The 18,527-nt window shown below is 36.7% G+C and overlaps 1 protein-coding gene across 2 annotated transcripts in view; it reads right to left on the bottom strand.

The window, feature by feature from the left end:
• The window catches only part of DICER1 (dicer 1, ribonuclease III), a 65,305-nt gene that overhangs the window by 37,194 nt on the left and 9,584 nt on the right, over positions 1-18,527 (bottom strand). Inside the window, exons 1-7 of one of the 2 annotated variants that reach the window (XM_082647681.1) lie at positions 10,834-10,847; positions 9,436-9,536; positions 5,351-5,539; positions 4,542-4,704; positions 3,430-3,560; positions 2,377-2,511; positions 1,757-1,917 (exon numbers count right to left, since the gene is read on the bottom strand). In XM_082647681.1, the coding sequence (XP_082503807.1) occupies positions 1,757-1,917; positions 2,377-2,511; positions 3,430-3,560; positions 4,542-4,704; positions 5,351-5,494 (734 nt within the window). In that variant the 5' untranslated portion in view covers positions 5,495-5,539; positions 9,436-9,536; positions 10,834-10,847. Of the gene's footprint in view, positions 1-1,756; positions 1,918-2,376; positions 2,512-3,429; positions 3,561-4,541; positions 4,705-5,350; positions 5,540-9,435; positions 9,537-10,833; positions 10,898-18,527 lie in introns of those variants that run through there. The other variant, XM_082647682.1, reaches the window with a different exon arrangement.

Here is an 18,527-nt window from a genome sequence, read left to right as displayed (position 1 = left end):
TTTGGAGTAACAAGCAGGCTCACAACAAGCATTCCTAAAGTGGTACTCCTTCTATCCGTACTGCGATTGCCTGTTAGGTCTCAATATGAATTTTGTTACTGCATTATTATCCCAGGTTCTTCATTTGGTTTTTTAGGTTTAGCCTTTCATCTTTTGCCCCCTTAGGCATCATCCAGAATGAGAAACAATGTTAGTCAAAATACTCAAGAAACTCAATAATGATGATTTCTCAGAAGCAGAAATAGGGAAGGGGGAGGGGAGAAGATCATAGAGAGGAAGTGTTACCATTAAATTTATCCATTTCCACACTATTTGAAAACGTTTAGCATTTGCAAATGTCAATTTTATTTTTAATGTGTTTTTAACATATCTTCATAAGGAAACCTCCCCCAAATTTCAGTCAATTACATTATCATTCACGTAATTGGATCTTTCATGACTTTCATAATACGACAACCAGAACAACACACAAAATCCTAAAAGCACATATAATAATTAATTAAGGAAAAGAAACACAATAAAGACATATTTAAATACTACAGTTTTCATTATTCCCAAAGAGAATTTTTAAGAGTCACATTTTGAGAATTAGGTAATGCCAGACTCAATAGATTACTTACCAGTTTTACCCAAACACTCTAATACCACTGCTTCTCCTAAAGACTTCAAGTAGTACAGGCCTACCAATCTAATTCAGGTCAGATAAAAGCAAAAGTACAGCCTTTCACTTCTACATCACAGACTGTCTTAGCTCAGGAAAATCAGAAAACGCATGTCCTTAAGGCCACGAGATTTGTATTTCACCTTACATTTGGATTCATAAGTTTTATGAATCTACAAGTTACCTTTTCACCTCACTCCACAAAGAGAACTCTTTCCAAAATCCTACTAAATGACAGGTACACCACAAGGTGTTTTCCATGCCATCAAAGAATCCCTTGAAACCACTAATGCCATTTTACAGGCCCAGGAACAATAAATGACTCACTTGAAGTCACATGGCTTACAATTAGTGGAGCCAGTACTCAAAACCCATGTGTGACTTAACTTCATAACCTGAGAAATAAGTCATCTCTATTATAACTGTCCTAAGAACCACCGCTTGGTAATCTTTAACCTTGTTAAAGGCTATATCTAAGAAGGGTATTTTAATATGAATTGAATTCGTTATATTTATTTAAAAACCTCATTTATATAGGCTCACTTCCACCAACTTAGATCAAAAAGGCTGTTTGTGTCTGCACGTTTTAATGAAACTCGAAACAGCAACCCCTTCGAAAAGAGACAAACCTCAAAGTCATAAACATCTTCTCAGAAATTTACACCCACTTTCAAAACTAGAGGGTGTTTCCTATTATTTTAAAGCAGGTTGTAAAATATTGAATCCTGTAAATAAATAAATGCTCTTTCAAAGCATCATGTGGGACACGTGGGTCAAAACAACCAAGTGCCCACACTTGCAGAAAAGGACGCCGATTTCCTGAGTTCCCCAGTCCTCGTCAACACCAGCAAATAGGATGGGCCCGCGCTTATGAGGCATTTCCTCTTAAGGCAGAAACGCCTCCATTACTCTCTGTGGAAATAACGTCAGATTCTTGCATTCGAAGATGACTATCCTGATAAGGAATTCTTAGCCTTGCTCTTTCCTTTTAATAGCCATTTGTTCTCTTAGAGACTATCTGCAAAGCACTGAGACTGAAGGCCTAAAACTGTCACAGCAGGTCTCATTAAAGCCAAGTCAATACGAAGTGCATACCTGTCTAAGACCACCAAGTCAGTTGCAGTTTCAGCATTACTCTTAAGAATTTTCTCCAGTTTCTGAATCTTTTCTTCCAATTCCTCTGGATCACATTTCCCATTTAAAATGGAAGCAGTTAGTCCCAAAATACGAGGACATGATGGACAATTTTCACAGAGCTAACAAAAGAAAAGATACTGACAGTAAGGGATTCATTTTGCAAGGCCCTAACCAAAGAGACAGCATCCTAATAAAACATGTCAAGAAGACCTAACAAATACTAAAATTATCACTTATAGAATTACTGTAGCTTGTTTAAAAGATCAGTTTATCAAAAAGGAACATTTAAATATGCTATGATGGATTATGAATTCACTTATGATAGATCATATAATTTATTGATTTATATTATGTTTAAATTTTTATTATAGATTTAGAACTTGTTATAAATTTATTACAGTTTAATATTATAGGTTATAGATTTAAATGAACATTAATTTAATATTCATTCATTCATTCCTACACTGGAACCAAGTTCCCCAAACTGGTAACTAATACTGCTTTTGATCTATAAAAACATTGCTTATACTCAGTAATTTGACCTGCATTATTAAGACTGATAAAATCTAAAAACTTACCTTCATAATTTCTCGGTAGGGGTGGTCTAGGATTGCAAGATGACACTCATCGAACACCAAAAGGTTAATGTCTGATAGTGATAAGTAACCATTTTTCAAAACATTCAAGGCGACATAGCAAGTCATAACGAGAACCTAAAATAAAGCTGCTATCAGTATACAACACATGCCATTCACCTGCCTGGACACACTTCTATGAAATCAGATTATGAAACCACTGTATTTTAGGTGAAGATTAAGACACTCATCAGTAAAAATTAAAACCCAAATCCTCAACGTATGGAAGCTCGTACTTGAGAACCAAGGTGTAAAATTAGGAAAACGCGGAAAGAGACAAGAAAGAAAATTTTGATAATGGAGATCATGTTTTTATGATAAATCTACTAAATCTACTTCAGGTTTTTAGGTTCCTAGAGCCATAATTTTGACTGATAAGACCTATCAGTTTTATCATAGTTTTTCCCCATCAAACTGACAAGGTTTTCTGGAAGCAGACAGGGGCTTATCATTCTGTGGATTTTAAGTGCTTTACTAATGAGGGCTTTACCCCAATATGTAAGACATACTAGCAAACTGGGGACTGCTTAGGTTAGTTAGGAAGCATCTCTTAACCACTTCAGATCCAACACACGAAAGGCCCTCAACACAAGCTGGCTACATGGAAACGTCTACGAGGAAGTCTTCCATCAAAGACGCTAAGATCTCAACCAAGAAACGTCTCCAGTTTCAAGACATTTAACTCAAGAATAAACTTTGTGAAAGCAAGTTATCTGCAAGATGGAAATAGGTCATAGGAATTTGTGTTTTTCAAGCAAGTAAATCATACTGTAAAAGCTGTTTCTTTTCTATCGCATAAGAGCAATACATGTCAGTAATTTACCTGGCTTTAGGATGAGATTATAGTAAGAAAACACATGAGGGCTAGCTTCTAGGCTGACAAAGTACAGAAAAGTAGAGTTTTCAAACCTAATTCAGACAACCAAGGCTACAGATCATCTTATAAACCAAGGACTTGTACAGATTTATTAAGTGAAAATTCTCTACAAGTCTTACCTGGTGCTTAGTAAACTCTTGGTTCCATTTCTCTTTTGTCCAAGATGCACTTACTTCCAGGTTTGAGTATTCCCCAACCTTGAGATCTGAGTGAGTTCTGACAGCTGACACTTGTTGAGCAACCTGGTTTGCTGATTACAAATATAATATTCCGTGTAAATATGAGAACTCTTCCCTAAATGGCTCTCTGGACTACTAACAGTTAAACAGTTAAGGAAATCCTTATTATTATATATTACACCTGACCACCAATTTTTTAGATAGCCAATTTAAAATCATATTTTCACAGTAATCTCCAAAACACACTTATTAGACTCACCACCCCACCCTCTGTCATTCACTTCAGAGAGCCTTATACCACCTTCCTTCTTTAAAGGTGATTTTTCCCCAATCTAAGAATATAATTTCTAGGTTGGAATGGCAACTACTCCAGATCCACCCTTCCTGTTTTCTTCAATAAAATCAGACTGTATCACCAAGAAATAAGACAGACTAATATGTATTTAAAGCACATGAGAACATCACATGCTGAGACAATCAAAAAAAAAAAAAAGAAGAGGAGTGACATGGTTATATTAGTACCCGAGCAGTTTATGTTCACATTTTATACTTTTTAGTTTAATATCTAATCCCAAACACATAAAACCCGGTACTTTAAACTCTTACTGAATATCTAACTTTTAAGTTAAGCATCTAACTTTCTTTCTACAACTGGTATAGCAAGATCATAAATCAAAGTTACCTATTTCATAATCAAGCACCTTTTGATACACTGTGTGAAGCTAAAACATCAAAAACAAAAATAACTACTTAGATCAGATTATATTCCGAAAGTAATCCTTCAAAAAAAATGCAGAATCAGAATTAAATGCAATTACGTTTTAGAAAAAAGCTGAAGTTTAACACCTATGAAGTAAGATGACTAACATTTAAGAGAAATACTATAAAGTTAAGAAATAAGACAGAATGATATTTCTGCTTCAACAAACATTATTCATCAACCTCTCTATACTTTCAAGAGTTTAACTTAATACCCACAGAAAAAATCTCCTTAACCATAAAATCTCATCCAGTTTTCCTCCACACAATTTGATAAAATAATTTTTTATTACCAGAGTTGACCAAGAACACCGTCCTTTTGCCATTTCTGTTGAAGTCTCCCCTGATCTGATAGGACAGCTCTTTAGTGAGTAGTACTGCAATAAACGTCTTCCCTGAGCCAGTGTTTAAACAGACTATGGTATTATGATCCAGAGCTGCTTCAAGCAGTTCAACCTAGAAATACAGTGGGAAAAAGAGATTATACACTTCTTATCTAAGTACAGAATTTACAAAATTGGATTTGTTTTAATTCAGAAAAGTTCACTGTTTTCTAAAATCTTCCTCCAACAAATCTGCCCCTTCAAAGAGCATACGTTCTACATCTTTATATGAGAATAATAATCAGAGGCATTGAAATACCGGTTACACATAGCCGTGCTGTGTAAATGCGTTGAAGTGGCACTTACAACTTCTTTAAGAATTATCTTCACAGGGACAGAAAACTTCTCTAGAATAATATGAACTGAAGTGACGATAACCATGGTTCTTCTGCCAGTCCAAGGCTGTTCAAACCAATCTCAATTCCTACCCAGATCATGAGGACAGACACACCCAAATAGATACTAAGGAACAGTGAAGTTTTCACAGGGGGAAAAAAAAAAAAGAAAAAGAAATTTCACCAATAAAACTATCAAATCAATTACCCAGCAGATGTTAGAAAAGAAAAGGACTATTAAGAAAAAAAGTATCTGGAATGAGAAAATTAATCAGAAGAGGAAAGCTTGAAAAGGTAAAGGAGTTTTATATAAGTTGTGTCAACTGTATGCTAATTTATTCCATTTTAGTGAAAATGCTCCAGTATTAGTGTTCTCATTAGTACCTGATATTTTCTTGGCGTATAAATGTTATCATGAATTGCTTCTTGTTGCCATGGCAGTCCAAAGAAAGGACCCATTGGTGAGGAAGCAGGGGTCATGAGCTGCAGGCCTGCCATGCTGAGGGGTTGCAAAGCAGGGCTTTTCATTCATCCAGTGTTTCTTTCATTGCATTTTTGTTCTAGCACAGCTTACTACAAAAGGGAAAAAGAATACCATTACACAACCATGCAGGGTTAAAAACAAAAGAAAGCACGGAAACAAGAGGAACATCAGAATATCATTCCTATGGGCCTTTTCAAACTCTTCATAATTGTTTTAGCTTTTTCGTGATCTAAGAGGATCGTTTTAAAAGTCAAGCATTCTGTACTCGCCAACCCAGCAATTCTACACCTAGAAACCTGTCTAAAAGAATTAGGCGGCTGCACAAAGAGGTAAACACATGAATATTTATTGCTGCATTATTACTTAAGAACAAGAAATAACCTTAAAATGAATTAATCAAAAATTAGCTAAGTAAATTATGGTCTAGTCTTAAAATAGAATACTATAAATCCATAAGATAAGACAGATCTGTATTTACTGACACAGAACTGTGTCCATAATATACCTTTAAGAGAAAATATGTACAGTATCGATGCCCTTTAAAATAACGTGTATATATACAAAACATGTAAATACATACGTAAATATATTTCAAACATTCTTTGTAAATTCTATGATGCTACTATTGATAAAATAATGAGAAAACTGTATGGAAGGCACTTCGCACTGTGCCTGCACACAGGAAGGATTCAAATGCCTGCCAACGTTTGGTCATTTTATCAAAGGACCATAAACACAGAAGGTCATTCTTCTCAATTGATAACCTATCACAACTGCACAGCTGCTCAACTATTTACATATGTATCTTTAAAATTATTCATATCCTAGATAAATTAAAACAAGGCAACACCATTCTGTGAAATAAAAGTTATTTCATGGTATCTAAGCACTCTTCTATATTGCATATATTCTTCCCCAAAGATAAAAATGATTATGTAAAATGAGAAAATAATAATTCAGTCTTTTTAAAATTCCTAACCTGCAGATAGAGGGTTAGGGTTTCAAATCTCTACGTGAAAGTCCATCATCATCAGAATTTACCTGCCTTGTAGAAGGGAATTTTCTCCCTTGTACTGCTTTGCAGTGTTCATTGTTATTACTCTATGACACTGGAAAGAAAGAATCCCCACTCTTTGTTCCTTGACAACAAAAACTCTGAATCTCTTGACATGTTAAATTTATAACCATTGTACAACACAGTGACTTAAATTGTTGCAGCTAATCCAACAAGAAGTCTCAAGAGTAGAGTCTCTTTTATGCATAGGTATAATACCAAATTCTGATTTCAGAGCTCAATTCAGTTGACAAGAATTCAACATCCAGCTAATACAAGTAGGATCTCAAGTAAATGGTAAAGGGGCAAATGGCTCCAGGGCCAAGGACCTCAGCAAGGCAGGCGTGTCCGTGGACCAGACAGCACAACCATTCTCATTATCCCTCTCAGAGGAAGATGGCAAGCACAGCATTCCAGAGTACATTATGAAAAACTATCAAGTCATTATTTTGCCTGGGTCAAGCAGAACTATGTCTTTCATGAGAAATAATGTGCTCACCCTCTACTGAATCAAAGTCCCAACAGCCTTTCCTTTTACCCCTTTTACACTCAGCATTCACTTCTCCCAACTCTACAGGCCCACAGGATAAACACCCTCAGGTTGATCATTCAAGCTTCTTAACGCCGCTGTAGAGAACCTGAAGCGGAAGGCTATGCCTAACCTCCGAAGACCCAGCAGGCCACGCTGAAGGCCCAAGAGATTTGCAGGCACTTCCCACCTGCCTACCATTCTTGGGATATCTCTACGGTCCTCCTTATCGACGGGTTCCACACCCGCAGGTCGAATCTATCCTTGGCTGGATGAATCCAAAGATACGGAGGGCCAACTGCACTATGCAAGGGGGCATAGTACATGAGCATCCACGGATTTTGGCATCTGCAGGGGACCTGGAACCAATTCCCGTGGGTACTGAAGGACAACTGTACTTCTCCTTCATTACTCCAGGCTGCTTACTGGTAGGATGATTTATCATTGTTAAGCCTGACACCTCACTTTTCACCCAACCCAAATGTTAATCCAAGACCAAACAAAGACATGGTGGAAGGGATCAGGAAAGAAGCCTAAATCCTGGTGGTGGATGGAAATTTTAAAAGGAGAAAAGAGGGCAGCAGTGTAAATCCCCAAACACACTTCTTCCACCTCCAGAAACCATGTACAGCAGGAACCCTCCTTCCTATCACTGTCATCATTTCTTTTCATGTAGACAACATTAATAATAATGACAGTGCCAGAAAATAGTCTAAAAAGTAAATGAATGTTCTATTTTTAGAACAGTCTAAAAAATAGTCTAAAATACTCTATTTATAAATATTTAGTTAAAAATTTATTATAGACTATATAAAGTAGTTTAAAAATAAAGTCTATTTTTAGAATAGTCTAAAAAACAGAAGCATGTTCCTTTTTTGCTGCTGTTGTTCCATTTTCTTAAGGGGGAACTATATTCTTCAAAATTATCAGTATCAGTACAAAGAAAAACTATGAAAATGTTCCCGATTAAAGAAGACTCTAGAGACATGACAACTAAACGCAGTAACTGACCTCAGACTGGATCCTTTCCTGAGAGCAATGCCATAAAGACCATTACAGAGTCCATTGATAAGGCTGTAGATACAGCAGTGTTACATTCACTGAGTTGATAACCGCACCATGACTATGCAGGGGAGCATCCTTATTCTTGACAAATATATAGTGAAATATTTAGGAGTAAAAGGGTCATGTCGTATGCAACTTATTCTCAAATGGTTCAGAAGAAGAAACTACACGTAGATATACAGAGAGAGAATGGGTGCAACTGATAAAGCAAATGGGGCAAAATAGGTAAAGCACATATTCTTTGTCCTAATCTTATTTTCTGTCCGTTTGAAATTACTTCCAAATAAAGAGTTTTAAAAAGTAAATAAATAAATATTACCCATTAGACTAGGATCTCCTTGAGTACAAGAGCTGTATGTCTCACACATATTCCTACCACCTACTGAACCAAATCACACCCCAGACATGGCGAACAAAAAATACAGGTTCGTAAAGTGCAAATATTGTCCATGTGCGTGACATGAAAACCTTCAAACAGTTTCTATTTGCCTTTTATAACTTACATCACATTGCAGACATTCACAGAGACACATACATACACGACTTATCCTTTTACTGGCACACTGGCAAACATGCTCCACGAGAACTAGATGTGTGTCTCATTCTTTGCAGCTCTTATTACCTGGTATAATGTACCATATGTACATTTAAATAAATATCTGATGTACTGAATCAGAGATTCATGAATGTCCACACAATACCATACAGAACAGAATCATAGTTCAAAAGTTATTTCTACAGTATTTGGTTTGGAAATCCATACCCGCACCACTCCTACTCACCCTGAAGGGTGGATACAAGACAGAGAATTTGCAGGGAAATGGAGGACGGCAATTGAACCCACCCTGTTACATTTCCAGAAGGTCACAATATTTAAATTAATTTTCATTCATTTAGTACACAGTGACTGGCCCCAGCGATACACTATCTATCTGAAGAAAGCAAATCCAACATTAAAAAACTCAACAAGTAATCCAATAATGTGAAAACTGAAAAACCTATAATTTTGCCAATTTTTACTTTCTTTGGCATGTTTAAATAGATTTTTTTTTCTTAACTTGGTCTTAATGAAAAGCTCTGAATCCCTGCTGGTAAGTGAAAGTTCTATAGTTTCACAGATTAACTGACTATGGTTAACTGCTTCAGCAGAGCCAACAGAGTAATCCACATGACTATTTTCCAATCATAGATTTCAAATTTCTGGTCAAACAATTAACACTCATGAAAGCTGTGAGGTTGTTTCATAGCTTTTATATGGTTCATTTAGAAATAACTTAGTAAAACACATGAATAAAAACTCTCTTCCTCTTTCCACATACGATAAAGCCCAGATTTACCGTCTTAATGTTTGAGATCTCTGTGTTGCTGTTGTCTGAACTGCATTTTGACATTGTGATAGCAGTTTATTGGAAAATCACAGCATACCCAAGCTTCTGCTCTAAAAATAAATGCAAAAATAGCCAAGTTTAAGACTCCTGTTCTTAAACTAAATATAAATGCATCTACAAGAAAGCCTTATGGATATGAAAAGCTGAATAAAAGGCCATTACTTTGGATTAAAATTTAAACAAAAGACATCTGGGTTATTTTAGGATACTAAGTCGTATTCTAAAACAAAGAACAAGAGAATGAGCTATAACAATAGCATGCCTAATTCCCAGAGACTGGGGTGGGGCGTGGGCTGTCTTGAGAAAAGTTAGAGGAAAGATTTAAAAATGAATGCAAGGAAATCAAACAAAGTACATAAATTCTAAAGACAGTGATTAGGGAAATGGAAAAAATAAATAAATAGAAGGACAGAGATGTGTCATTTCCTAAATTCATATACACAAAAGAAGTAAAGAAGATCACCAGAAGAGTACCTGGCTGAGTAATCCTAATCACCCGGCAGCAAGCTTTCACTACAAGTATGAAATCTATCAGCAATTTCAACTTCTCAAAGGAAATTAAAAATACGAACTCAAAGAACAATTTAATCTAATGATAAACTCTTTTATAAAATTCATTTATGAATAAAAATTTAAGAACACAGTTCAACAATGTCAATACTGTGGAGAAATTTAAATTTAGGGGTGGTCCTAAATAATCCTAAGAGATTATAAATCAAAATCAAAATTATAAGTCAAAAAATAAGGAAGCGTAGGGCTTCCCTGGTGGCGCAGTGGTTGAGACTCTGCCTGCTAATGCAGGGGACATGGGTTCGAGCCCTGGTCTGGGAAGATCCCACATGCCGCGGAGCAACTAGGCCCGTGAGCCACAACTACTGAGCCTGCACGTCTGGAGCCTGTGCTCCGCAACAAGAGAGGCCGCGACAGTGAGAGGCCCGCGCACTGTGATGAAGAGTGGCCCCCGCTTGCCACAACTAGAGAAAGCCCTCGCACAGAAATGAAGACCCAACACAGCCAAAAATAAATTAATAAATTAATAAAAAAAATAAATGAGGAAGCATAAAGTACTGAGGTGAAAAGCTTGATTTAATCAACAAATGCTGCTTTTTTTAGATTTGATACCGGATTTCATTTATGCTCCTTAACTGCAATGCTTCTACTACCACAAGCTCAGGAAAAACAAATTGGCAGTGGTTTCTTTTCACTTATTTGTGTCTAGTCTAGTCTAGTCTACAGTGCGTGCATGGAGGTTAAACTTTCTCATTTCATACACAAATTGGTTTTGCTAATAAGGTAACAACGCAGAATGGGGAAGCCTTAACACTACTTTAGTATGTACATATTTACCTCCAAATGCTGATTCTAAGTTCTTTCAGTTTCCAAGTCTGTATTAATTCATACCCTAGGTAACCTAAAAGCAATCAGAGAGAATATTTTAGAACATACAACTCATTTTTAAAAAACAACTTTAAGAAATTTCCTACTTGACAAACTTTTCTGATATTTATCTTATCAGAATAAGATCTCTGATAAAAACAATTTTTGTATTTATCTATTGGGAATCAAGAAAACAGTGTATGTATGAAAGGGCTGCCCTTTAAAAATTAGTATTTATTATGTTCTATTACAATTGGGAATTTTTAAGAGTTGTTAGTACAATCCAATTAGATATAAGGAGAATTCCTGGAAGTAAATTACATTTCCCCCCAGTAAAATCTGGCTTTAAAAATACTAAAAGAGGGCTCCCCTGGTGGCGCAGTGGTTGAGAGTCCGCCTGCTGATGCAGGGGACACGGGTTCGTGCCCCGGTCCGGAAAGATGGCACATGCCGCGGAGCGGCTGGGCCCCGTGAGCCATGGCCACTGAGCCTGAGCGTCCGGAGCCTGCGCGTCCGGAGCCTGTGCTCCGCAACGGGAGAGGCCACAACAGTGAGAGGCCCGCGTACCACAAAAAAAATAAAATAAAAAAATACTAAAAGACTACAGTAAGTCAGTACCATGCTTTATTTTACATGAACTTATAACCCCTTACTCTCCTAATGAGTAAGTTCGTGTTTTCAAAAACTACCTCATGCTTTGACTTTTAATTCCGTTCTGTACTGCCACCTAGTATGATGCAAATGCAATACACCAACTTGGCCTGATGTGTCACACTCGACATCTTTCCAATTCATATTCACCTCTTTTCTAGAAACACCGTAGCCAAAATAATAAGCTGATAATCCTTTAAAACTTAATGCAACTCCACTATTACAAAATTATTGTTGAGTTATCCAACTTACTTCCCTAGACAATTCTGTATAGAGATAAATTAGAAAGTTAACATGCCAAGTACAATGACAACTTATGTTCATACTACGGAGCCAACAGGTCAAGTTTTCTCATTTTAATTGATGACGATTTAAATTACATACATGACTCATGTTTGATAGGTCCCTTTAAGATAACTCTGAAAAAGACATGCCACATACCAGATGCTCAGTCAAGTTCTAGTATAAACCAACAAACTTAACCTAATCTAGCATCTAGATCCCATATATGGCTGTACTCTTTCAGACAAAGGCTTGTAACAACAGACAGCTAACCCTCCTAGTTTGAAGTCTAAAGGCATCTAGAGCTTCCTGGTACATATTTTCAAAATTGGTAACAGAAAACTTCCAACTCATTCATTTTATTATGTGTCACAGATTCTGATACTACTAACTTTACAAATATTACTGTCCAGATTTCATTCCTACTCTCATGAAGCCCAAAATGCGCAACTACCATGAAGTTCCATAGTGAACAAAAGAACACACCCACACAACATCAATACTGTGACATTAAAACACTGTCAAAAATACTCCTGGAAGCTAACAGATAAAACTAAAAAACGTCTGAAGAGCTTTTAGTCTCTAATACAGTAACAAATATGCTATGGAGATCCAAGACATTAACTTTAACTCCAGCCAAAGCCTAAATGCTAAGAGCATCCTTGGCTATGGATATAAAATAACAGGTTTATAATACAGGTTGCTGACATAAGGGCAAATTAAAAATAAGCGGTTCAATTCTCCCACTTGAAAATAAAGGAAAGAGACTCTTTCCCCTCCTTTTTTTTTTCAGAACTTCTTTTTCAGTCCTTTTGTGCTGTACTTGAATCTTTATAAAAGCCAAATAAGCCTCTAGCCAGTCTCACTTCTCAGGAATGTTTCCTTAAGATATGTCATCACCAAGAAAGATAATGCCCAATCTCCCAGTTTCCTAGGATGGCCTAATTTGGCAACTGACTCCAAACTGCAAAACCTACCACCAGTCATAAAGATACGAGAAAAGTAGCAATTTTATCTTGAAAACATGGGTGTAACGTGTTGTAACCACTTAGCTATACAAAAGAATAAGGTTTCTGTCTTTGCAATCTCTTTAGTGGATAGCCTGAGATACACATCACATTCTAGTTTAATGCTTACTCAATAAAATTTCTTCCTTCCCTTCTACATTTTTGGAGAGATTTTCTGGGTTGGGAGGAGATTTTGTTTTTAATTATATTTCCCCAACATTAGCTTTAAAGAAAAAAAAATAGTCCAATTCTCAAAAAGTATTCACGCCAAATAACAAAATCCACTTCTTGAAACTTAAAACAGTAGAAAAATCCTAAAATATACTGCTCAACTGCACTGGAGAGAGCAGTTTTAAAAATGAAAATAGAACTTAAGTGCGCAAACACCTCCTCTTGTTCCTAAAAAGGAATCTGCACACAAGAAGGATCCAAGGTATTTACAAATAACTCCAAACAACCTCCCTTTTCTAAACTGAAGTTAGAGGAGAAAGAGAGGAGGCTGTTTTAAGTTAATTCCTAAGTCAAGCCAATGCTCTCACTTCTTAATATTTTGGAATATAGTCATTCCCTCCTCACCGAGGCCCTCTGATGTGGGAGGGACACTGGGTAAGGCCACTGGGGATGTAGAAAGCAGTCTTTTCTCTTTCTTTCTTTTTAAGTATCTTTCATTTAAAATAATCTGAATGCTAGCAGAGTCCAGTGTCAGGAAGACCAAGGTTTATCAGACTCTACTACCTCTCTCTAAGGTTGTTTCCTTGCCTATAAAATAGAGCACCTATTATGACGATTAAGTAATTAAACACATAATAACCTTGGTAGAGCAAAAGTCCTTGCACAGAAAATGTTCAAAAAAAGATAGTTTTAAAGAAACCACAATACCATCTCTATCTACAACCACTGTTGTCATACAATTCTTAAGACTTTAAGGAACTCCTTAAAGAACCTAAAATGTTGTATCAATCCTAAGATTCAATATAAAAAAATTATTCTCATACAAAGTTAAAGTACTATACAAGATTTTATACAGTATTTTTAATCAGATGAACCTGAAAAACCACACTACCTAGTCATTATGAATTTCCAGTACGATGAAAATCAAACAAATTTAAATCACAAAACATGGTATATAATGTAAAATAAAATTAAACACCTTTGTGTCCACTAGTCCTCTTTAAAAGCAAAAACCAAAAAATACTACGTGCTACTTCTGTTTGGCTCCCCAGGCATCACTGCAAACATGACTGAACTGTTTCTTAGGCAATGAAATGGTACACAGCTGGGCAAGTAACCGTCGTCATCATCATCATCACCATCAGACAAGTTTTGAAAATATAAAATGCAAGAAAAGAGAAAACAAAAAGATAGGAAACATCCAAAATACCCATTGTACATAAAATAAATATTTCAAGGATTTATCAACTATTATTTGGTGAATATAGATTATGAAATGACTAAGGTCAAACCAAAGAGTGACAGACCAAAGAGAAAAGGGATAATAATTTCAAAAATTTAAACACTGGAATTTTTAGTCTTAGGTAGTTAAATACACAGCACAAAAGAAATATTTCCATTTTCACTTTTGTCATATCTGTCATTATTAATTAGAAATCCTTGCATATAAATCTAGCTTACAACATTAACACAAACTACATTCAGATATGCACCCTTCAGCATTACCATTTATAATAGCAAAAAATGTCCCTCCCACCTCCCCCAAAAACTCTAAATGTCTAACAATGAGTGAGGGAATGGTTTGGTAAACCATGGATGGCTCACTTTATATGAACTACAGTTCAACTGAGCTATTAAAATGATGACAGTTTATAATAAACAAAAATGCTTACGTTATGGGATTCAATGAAAAAACTTTTATTTGCAGGAAGATCTGATTGTGTCCTCAAGTTAAAAACTAAAGAAAAGAAGAAAGGGAGGAATGGAGGGAAAGAAAATTGCACCCAAAATTGAGGCTGGGATTACTACCATAAGTAATTTCTTTCTCCTTAAAACTTTTCTGCATTTTAAAATCCCCTACAATTTGAACACTTTATTACTTTCAGAATTAAACACACTCTTAAACTGAGGATGAAGACAATAAAGATATATGACTCTGTCTTAAGTATTGGGGGAAAAAACTCCCTTCTTAAGCCACTGAATGTGGTAAAATTTACCCCAGTTTCTACAATTTAAACCACAAATTCACCAGCCTTCTTTTCCTGCACTACTCTATGACCCAAACAAATTTCTGCATTTCTCTAAAATCTGTAGCATAAACATATTATATTTACATTTCCATGTAATCATGCCTAAAATGAGATTTGTCCAAAATTGAAGTTGAATACAGGTCAAATACCATTTTAACAAATTCCATCCACCAAAATCTCCATATAGAAAGTCACTCTAGGCTGCCAGCCAATGGCCCACTTACTTGGAATACTTCTTAAAAAGACAACATTCCAACACATCAAAATGGCACAGATACCCACCCCTGCCCTTCAAGTCACCTATAATGACCTTACTTTGCAATTTTGTTTTCAGAAAGGTAAATATTTAATACATCACTAGCTTCCAAGGTGAGTTTTAAGGTTAATGTTTGATTCCAAGTTTCTGTACTTTACTCAAAAATATTGTTCAACAAGTGCTAGAATGTTACTCAATTCTACCTTTTACAACACATAAGAACATCCACGAGGGAAAAGGGTCCACAACTCTCTATGTCAAGCTGCTTTAAGATGCTACAATGTGAACATTTCACTACTAAAGAGAGGTCAGTTCTGAGACAAAATGAGCCTAAGAAACGTATGATTATGGATGGACGCTTAGTCAATGTTGAGTCAGGAAGCAAACACATCAAAGTTCCAGGTGAGAGGCAGAGCCTACACCACAGCCACGTGCAACCACTCATGCTCTCTGCTTTCCCTGTAACTCCACGACGAGTGTATCACAGCCTCCACAGATGAGTAGTATAAAAAGTGATATTTAAAGTGGTTTTCCCCACTTAAAAAATTCTCATTGCACCTCCTGCCCCTCAAATTATTTGTTCATTCATTCAACACATATTTATCAAGCAAGACATTCCTAATGCAAACTCGTATTCTGGAGAATGTGAGAACCTGAGTTCAGTTTTGAAGAATGTGTAGTATTAGCACTAGTTAGGGAGAAGATAATACAGGACATCGTGGGGACGGGGAGACAGCATGTGAAGCAGCATTTAAACAGAAACCAGGCAAGTCGAGTTGAGGGAATTACAAGCTGTGTGCTGCAGCGCAGTGTCCCACAGGACAACAGCAAGACCATGAAAGTGGTAAGATAAGCAGGGGCGAGACCATAAAGGGCCTTATACACAGCTCTAAAGGGATTAGAATCCCTGTGGGCATTTTTAGTCTCAGCATACACCAAGGGTTGTCACCTACCTAATCTCAGCCTAAGAATGACTCTCTATCAAGGCCCACAGACAAGAACATCTGAATACAACAAAGTAACAGACTCCTGAACTTTACTCTTTCCTTTACAGGGGACATTCCTTTTCCTGGTTACAATCATTGCCTCTACGAATACAGGTTTGGCTGGAGCTGTCCCTGTTGGTGCACTGAAATCCCTTGTCCCAGGATCCACCCACCCACCCAGTCCAACCACGGAAGAATCAAGATGGTTGGTCACCCCATCTCTAGCTCCAATTCACTATCCCTGACTGCCTACAGTACATTTCCACTTGGAGATCAAAGGAACTTCTCCAAAAATTCCAAAAATTCAATTAATCTAAAAAGAAAGATGAAGATCTGCTACTGCTAAATACAATTAAAAACACACCCCCTCACACAACCATTCTTACAGGAATTCCAGAGATGCTTCAAGAAAGAAAAGCAGCATCAAAATAAATGCAGTCTCCTAAGGTAACAGCTCTTATTTCACTCAATTATGTTACAATTAAACCCAATATACATATATTATAGAAAGAATCCAGGTAAGAGAGGAAAGGAAGTAGGCTCCGAAGTCACAGTGGTGAATGAGCCCGTTAGCTCTAAGACTGCAGGCAAACGACCTCATTTCTACAATGGCACCTTCACAGATGGCAGCCCCTTGGCTCCTCCTTCTCCCTACATAATCCACAACACACACATTTAACTCTAGCGTAAGTCAACTACACAAATCACTAAAAAAAAATAGGTAAGATGTTTGTTCTGGAAAAAGGAATTGCACATATTGGAGAGAAGAGGTGAGAGACTGCGGGAACCATGCTCAAAAAGACTCTCAGAGCCTCTCCTTGAGAGTCAATTAAGAGTATGCTACATGGTTCACAAATCTGGGGACTACTGAGAATGGGAAGAAGAGCAAGAACCAAAACTATAACTGGTTCCACCTTTCAGAATTGTTATAGTCCTCTTTAAAAAAACAGGCAAGTGCCCACACTGGACCAAAGGACAAAACTGGCGGCTACCGTATCCTGCAAGGATACCGTATCCTAGTGCTTTTAATCCTACATTGTTTGAACATGAGCAAAGCCACGAGGATACCCCATATGTATCTGCTTACACATGATTGCAAAGATAAAGTCTGGCACCTCTAAGGGACCTACTCAGTAAGTAAACTGTCTGAATGGCAAATAGACAATGTGACTGAGACACAGTATCCAACACTAAGAGCAGAAGAAGTAGCTGTCATTTGCCAAACTCAACCTCTCGCCAAGGACTACCAACAAGCATCAGTTCCAGAAAAAAAACAAAGGGATTAAAATCAAAAGTATAGTACTCATGGAGCGTAAAGCTCCAGGTGACTCTGGGTACGAGAAACGTGATGAATCAAACCAGGACAGCAAGACAGCTCAAAACCTTCAATGACTTCCCTTTGCACTTAGGATAAAATCTAAAATCCTTACTATGTGTGACCCTGCCTCTCCCTCTCCCTGACTGGGGCTGGGTAACTCCCCCGTCTCCCACTAGTCACAGGGCCTTAGGCCCTCCACCAAGCTCTTTCCTACCTCAGAGCCTTTGCACACACCATCCCCTGGCCATCTGCTCCTCAATCTTCAAGTCTCAGCTCCAGTGTCACATTTTCACAAAGTTAACAATATCAGTTAAAAGACAGTAATGTAATATATATAATCCATATGTCCAGAACCAATCCGAGTACCAGGCACAAGCAGGATCTATCTGAATACATGAAGAAAGGCTGACAATTCTCACCACTAATAGGCAACTCTTAGGTAGAGGCCATTTGAATACTGACTGCCCCCCACCTCCCGGAAGGTTTTTAAAATACTACTGTTTCATACCTTAACTACTTATTTTTATTTACTATCACTTAGAAACAATCCTTCCAAGAACAACAAAGAATATGTTAAATTATAATTCATTAGTCAAATTTATCCAGAGTGAACTTTGGCCAAAGATTAAAAATTTAGCTTCCAATCTAATTAAAGATGTCACATACTGACAGCTTTTGAATATCATTTTCATGAAACTAACTCTATTAGTTTTCAGGGAACTAAATTTGTCCATATAAATCATACTTGTGCCTAAATTCTAAGGACATAAAAAACCTAATTTCAGTGACATTAAACACTTCTATTCTTCCATACACCACAACAAAGAGTATTTATTTATATTAAATCATTAAATGACTCTCTTAAAAAGTTGTAATTTTTTCCACACAGAGCAAAGTTTTATCTGGTTATGTTGTTTTTTGTTTTTGTTTTTTTTGCCGTACGCGGGCCTCTCACTGCTTTGG

Source organism: Grampus griseus (genome assembly GCF_964374135.1).
Source record: "Grampus griseus genome assembly, chromosome: 2".
Taxonomy (NCBI): domain Eukaryota; kingdom Metazoa; phylum Chordata; class Mammalia; order Artiodactyla; family Delphinidae; genus Grampus; species Grampus griseus.
This window is presented reverse-complemented; position numbering and strand designations above follow the sequence as displayed.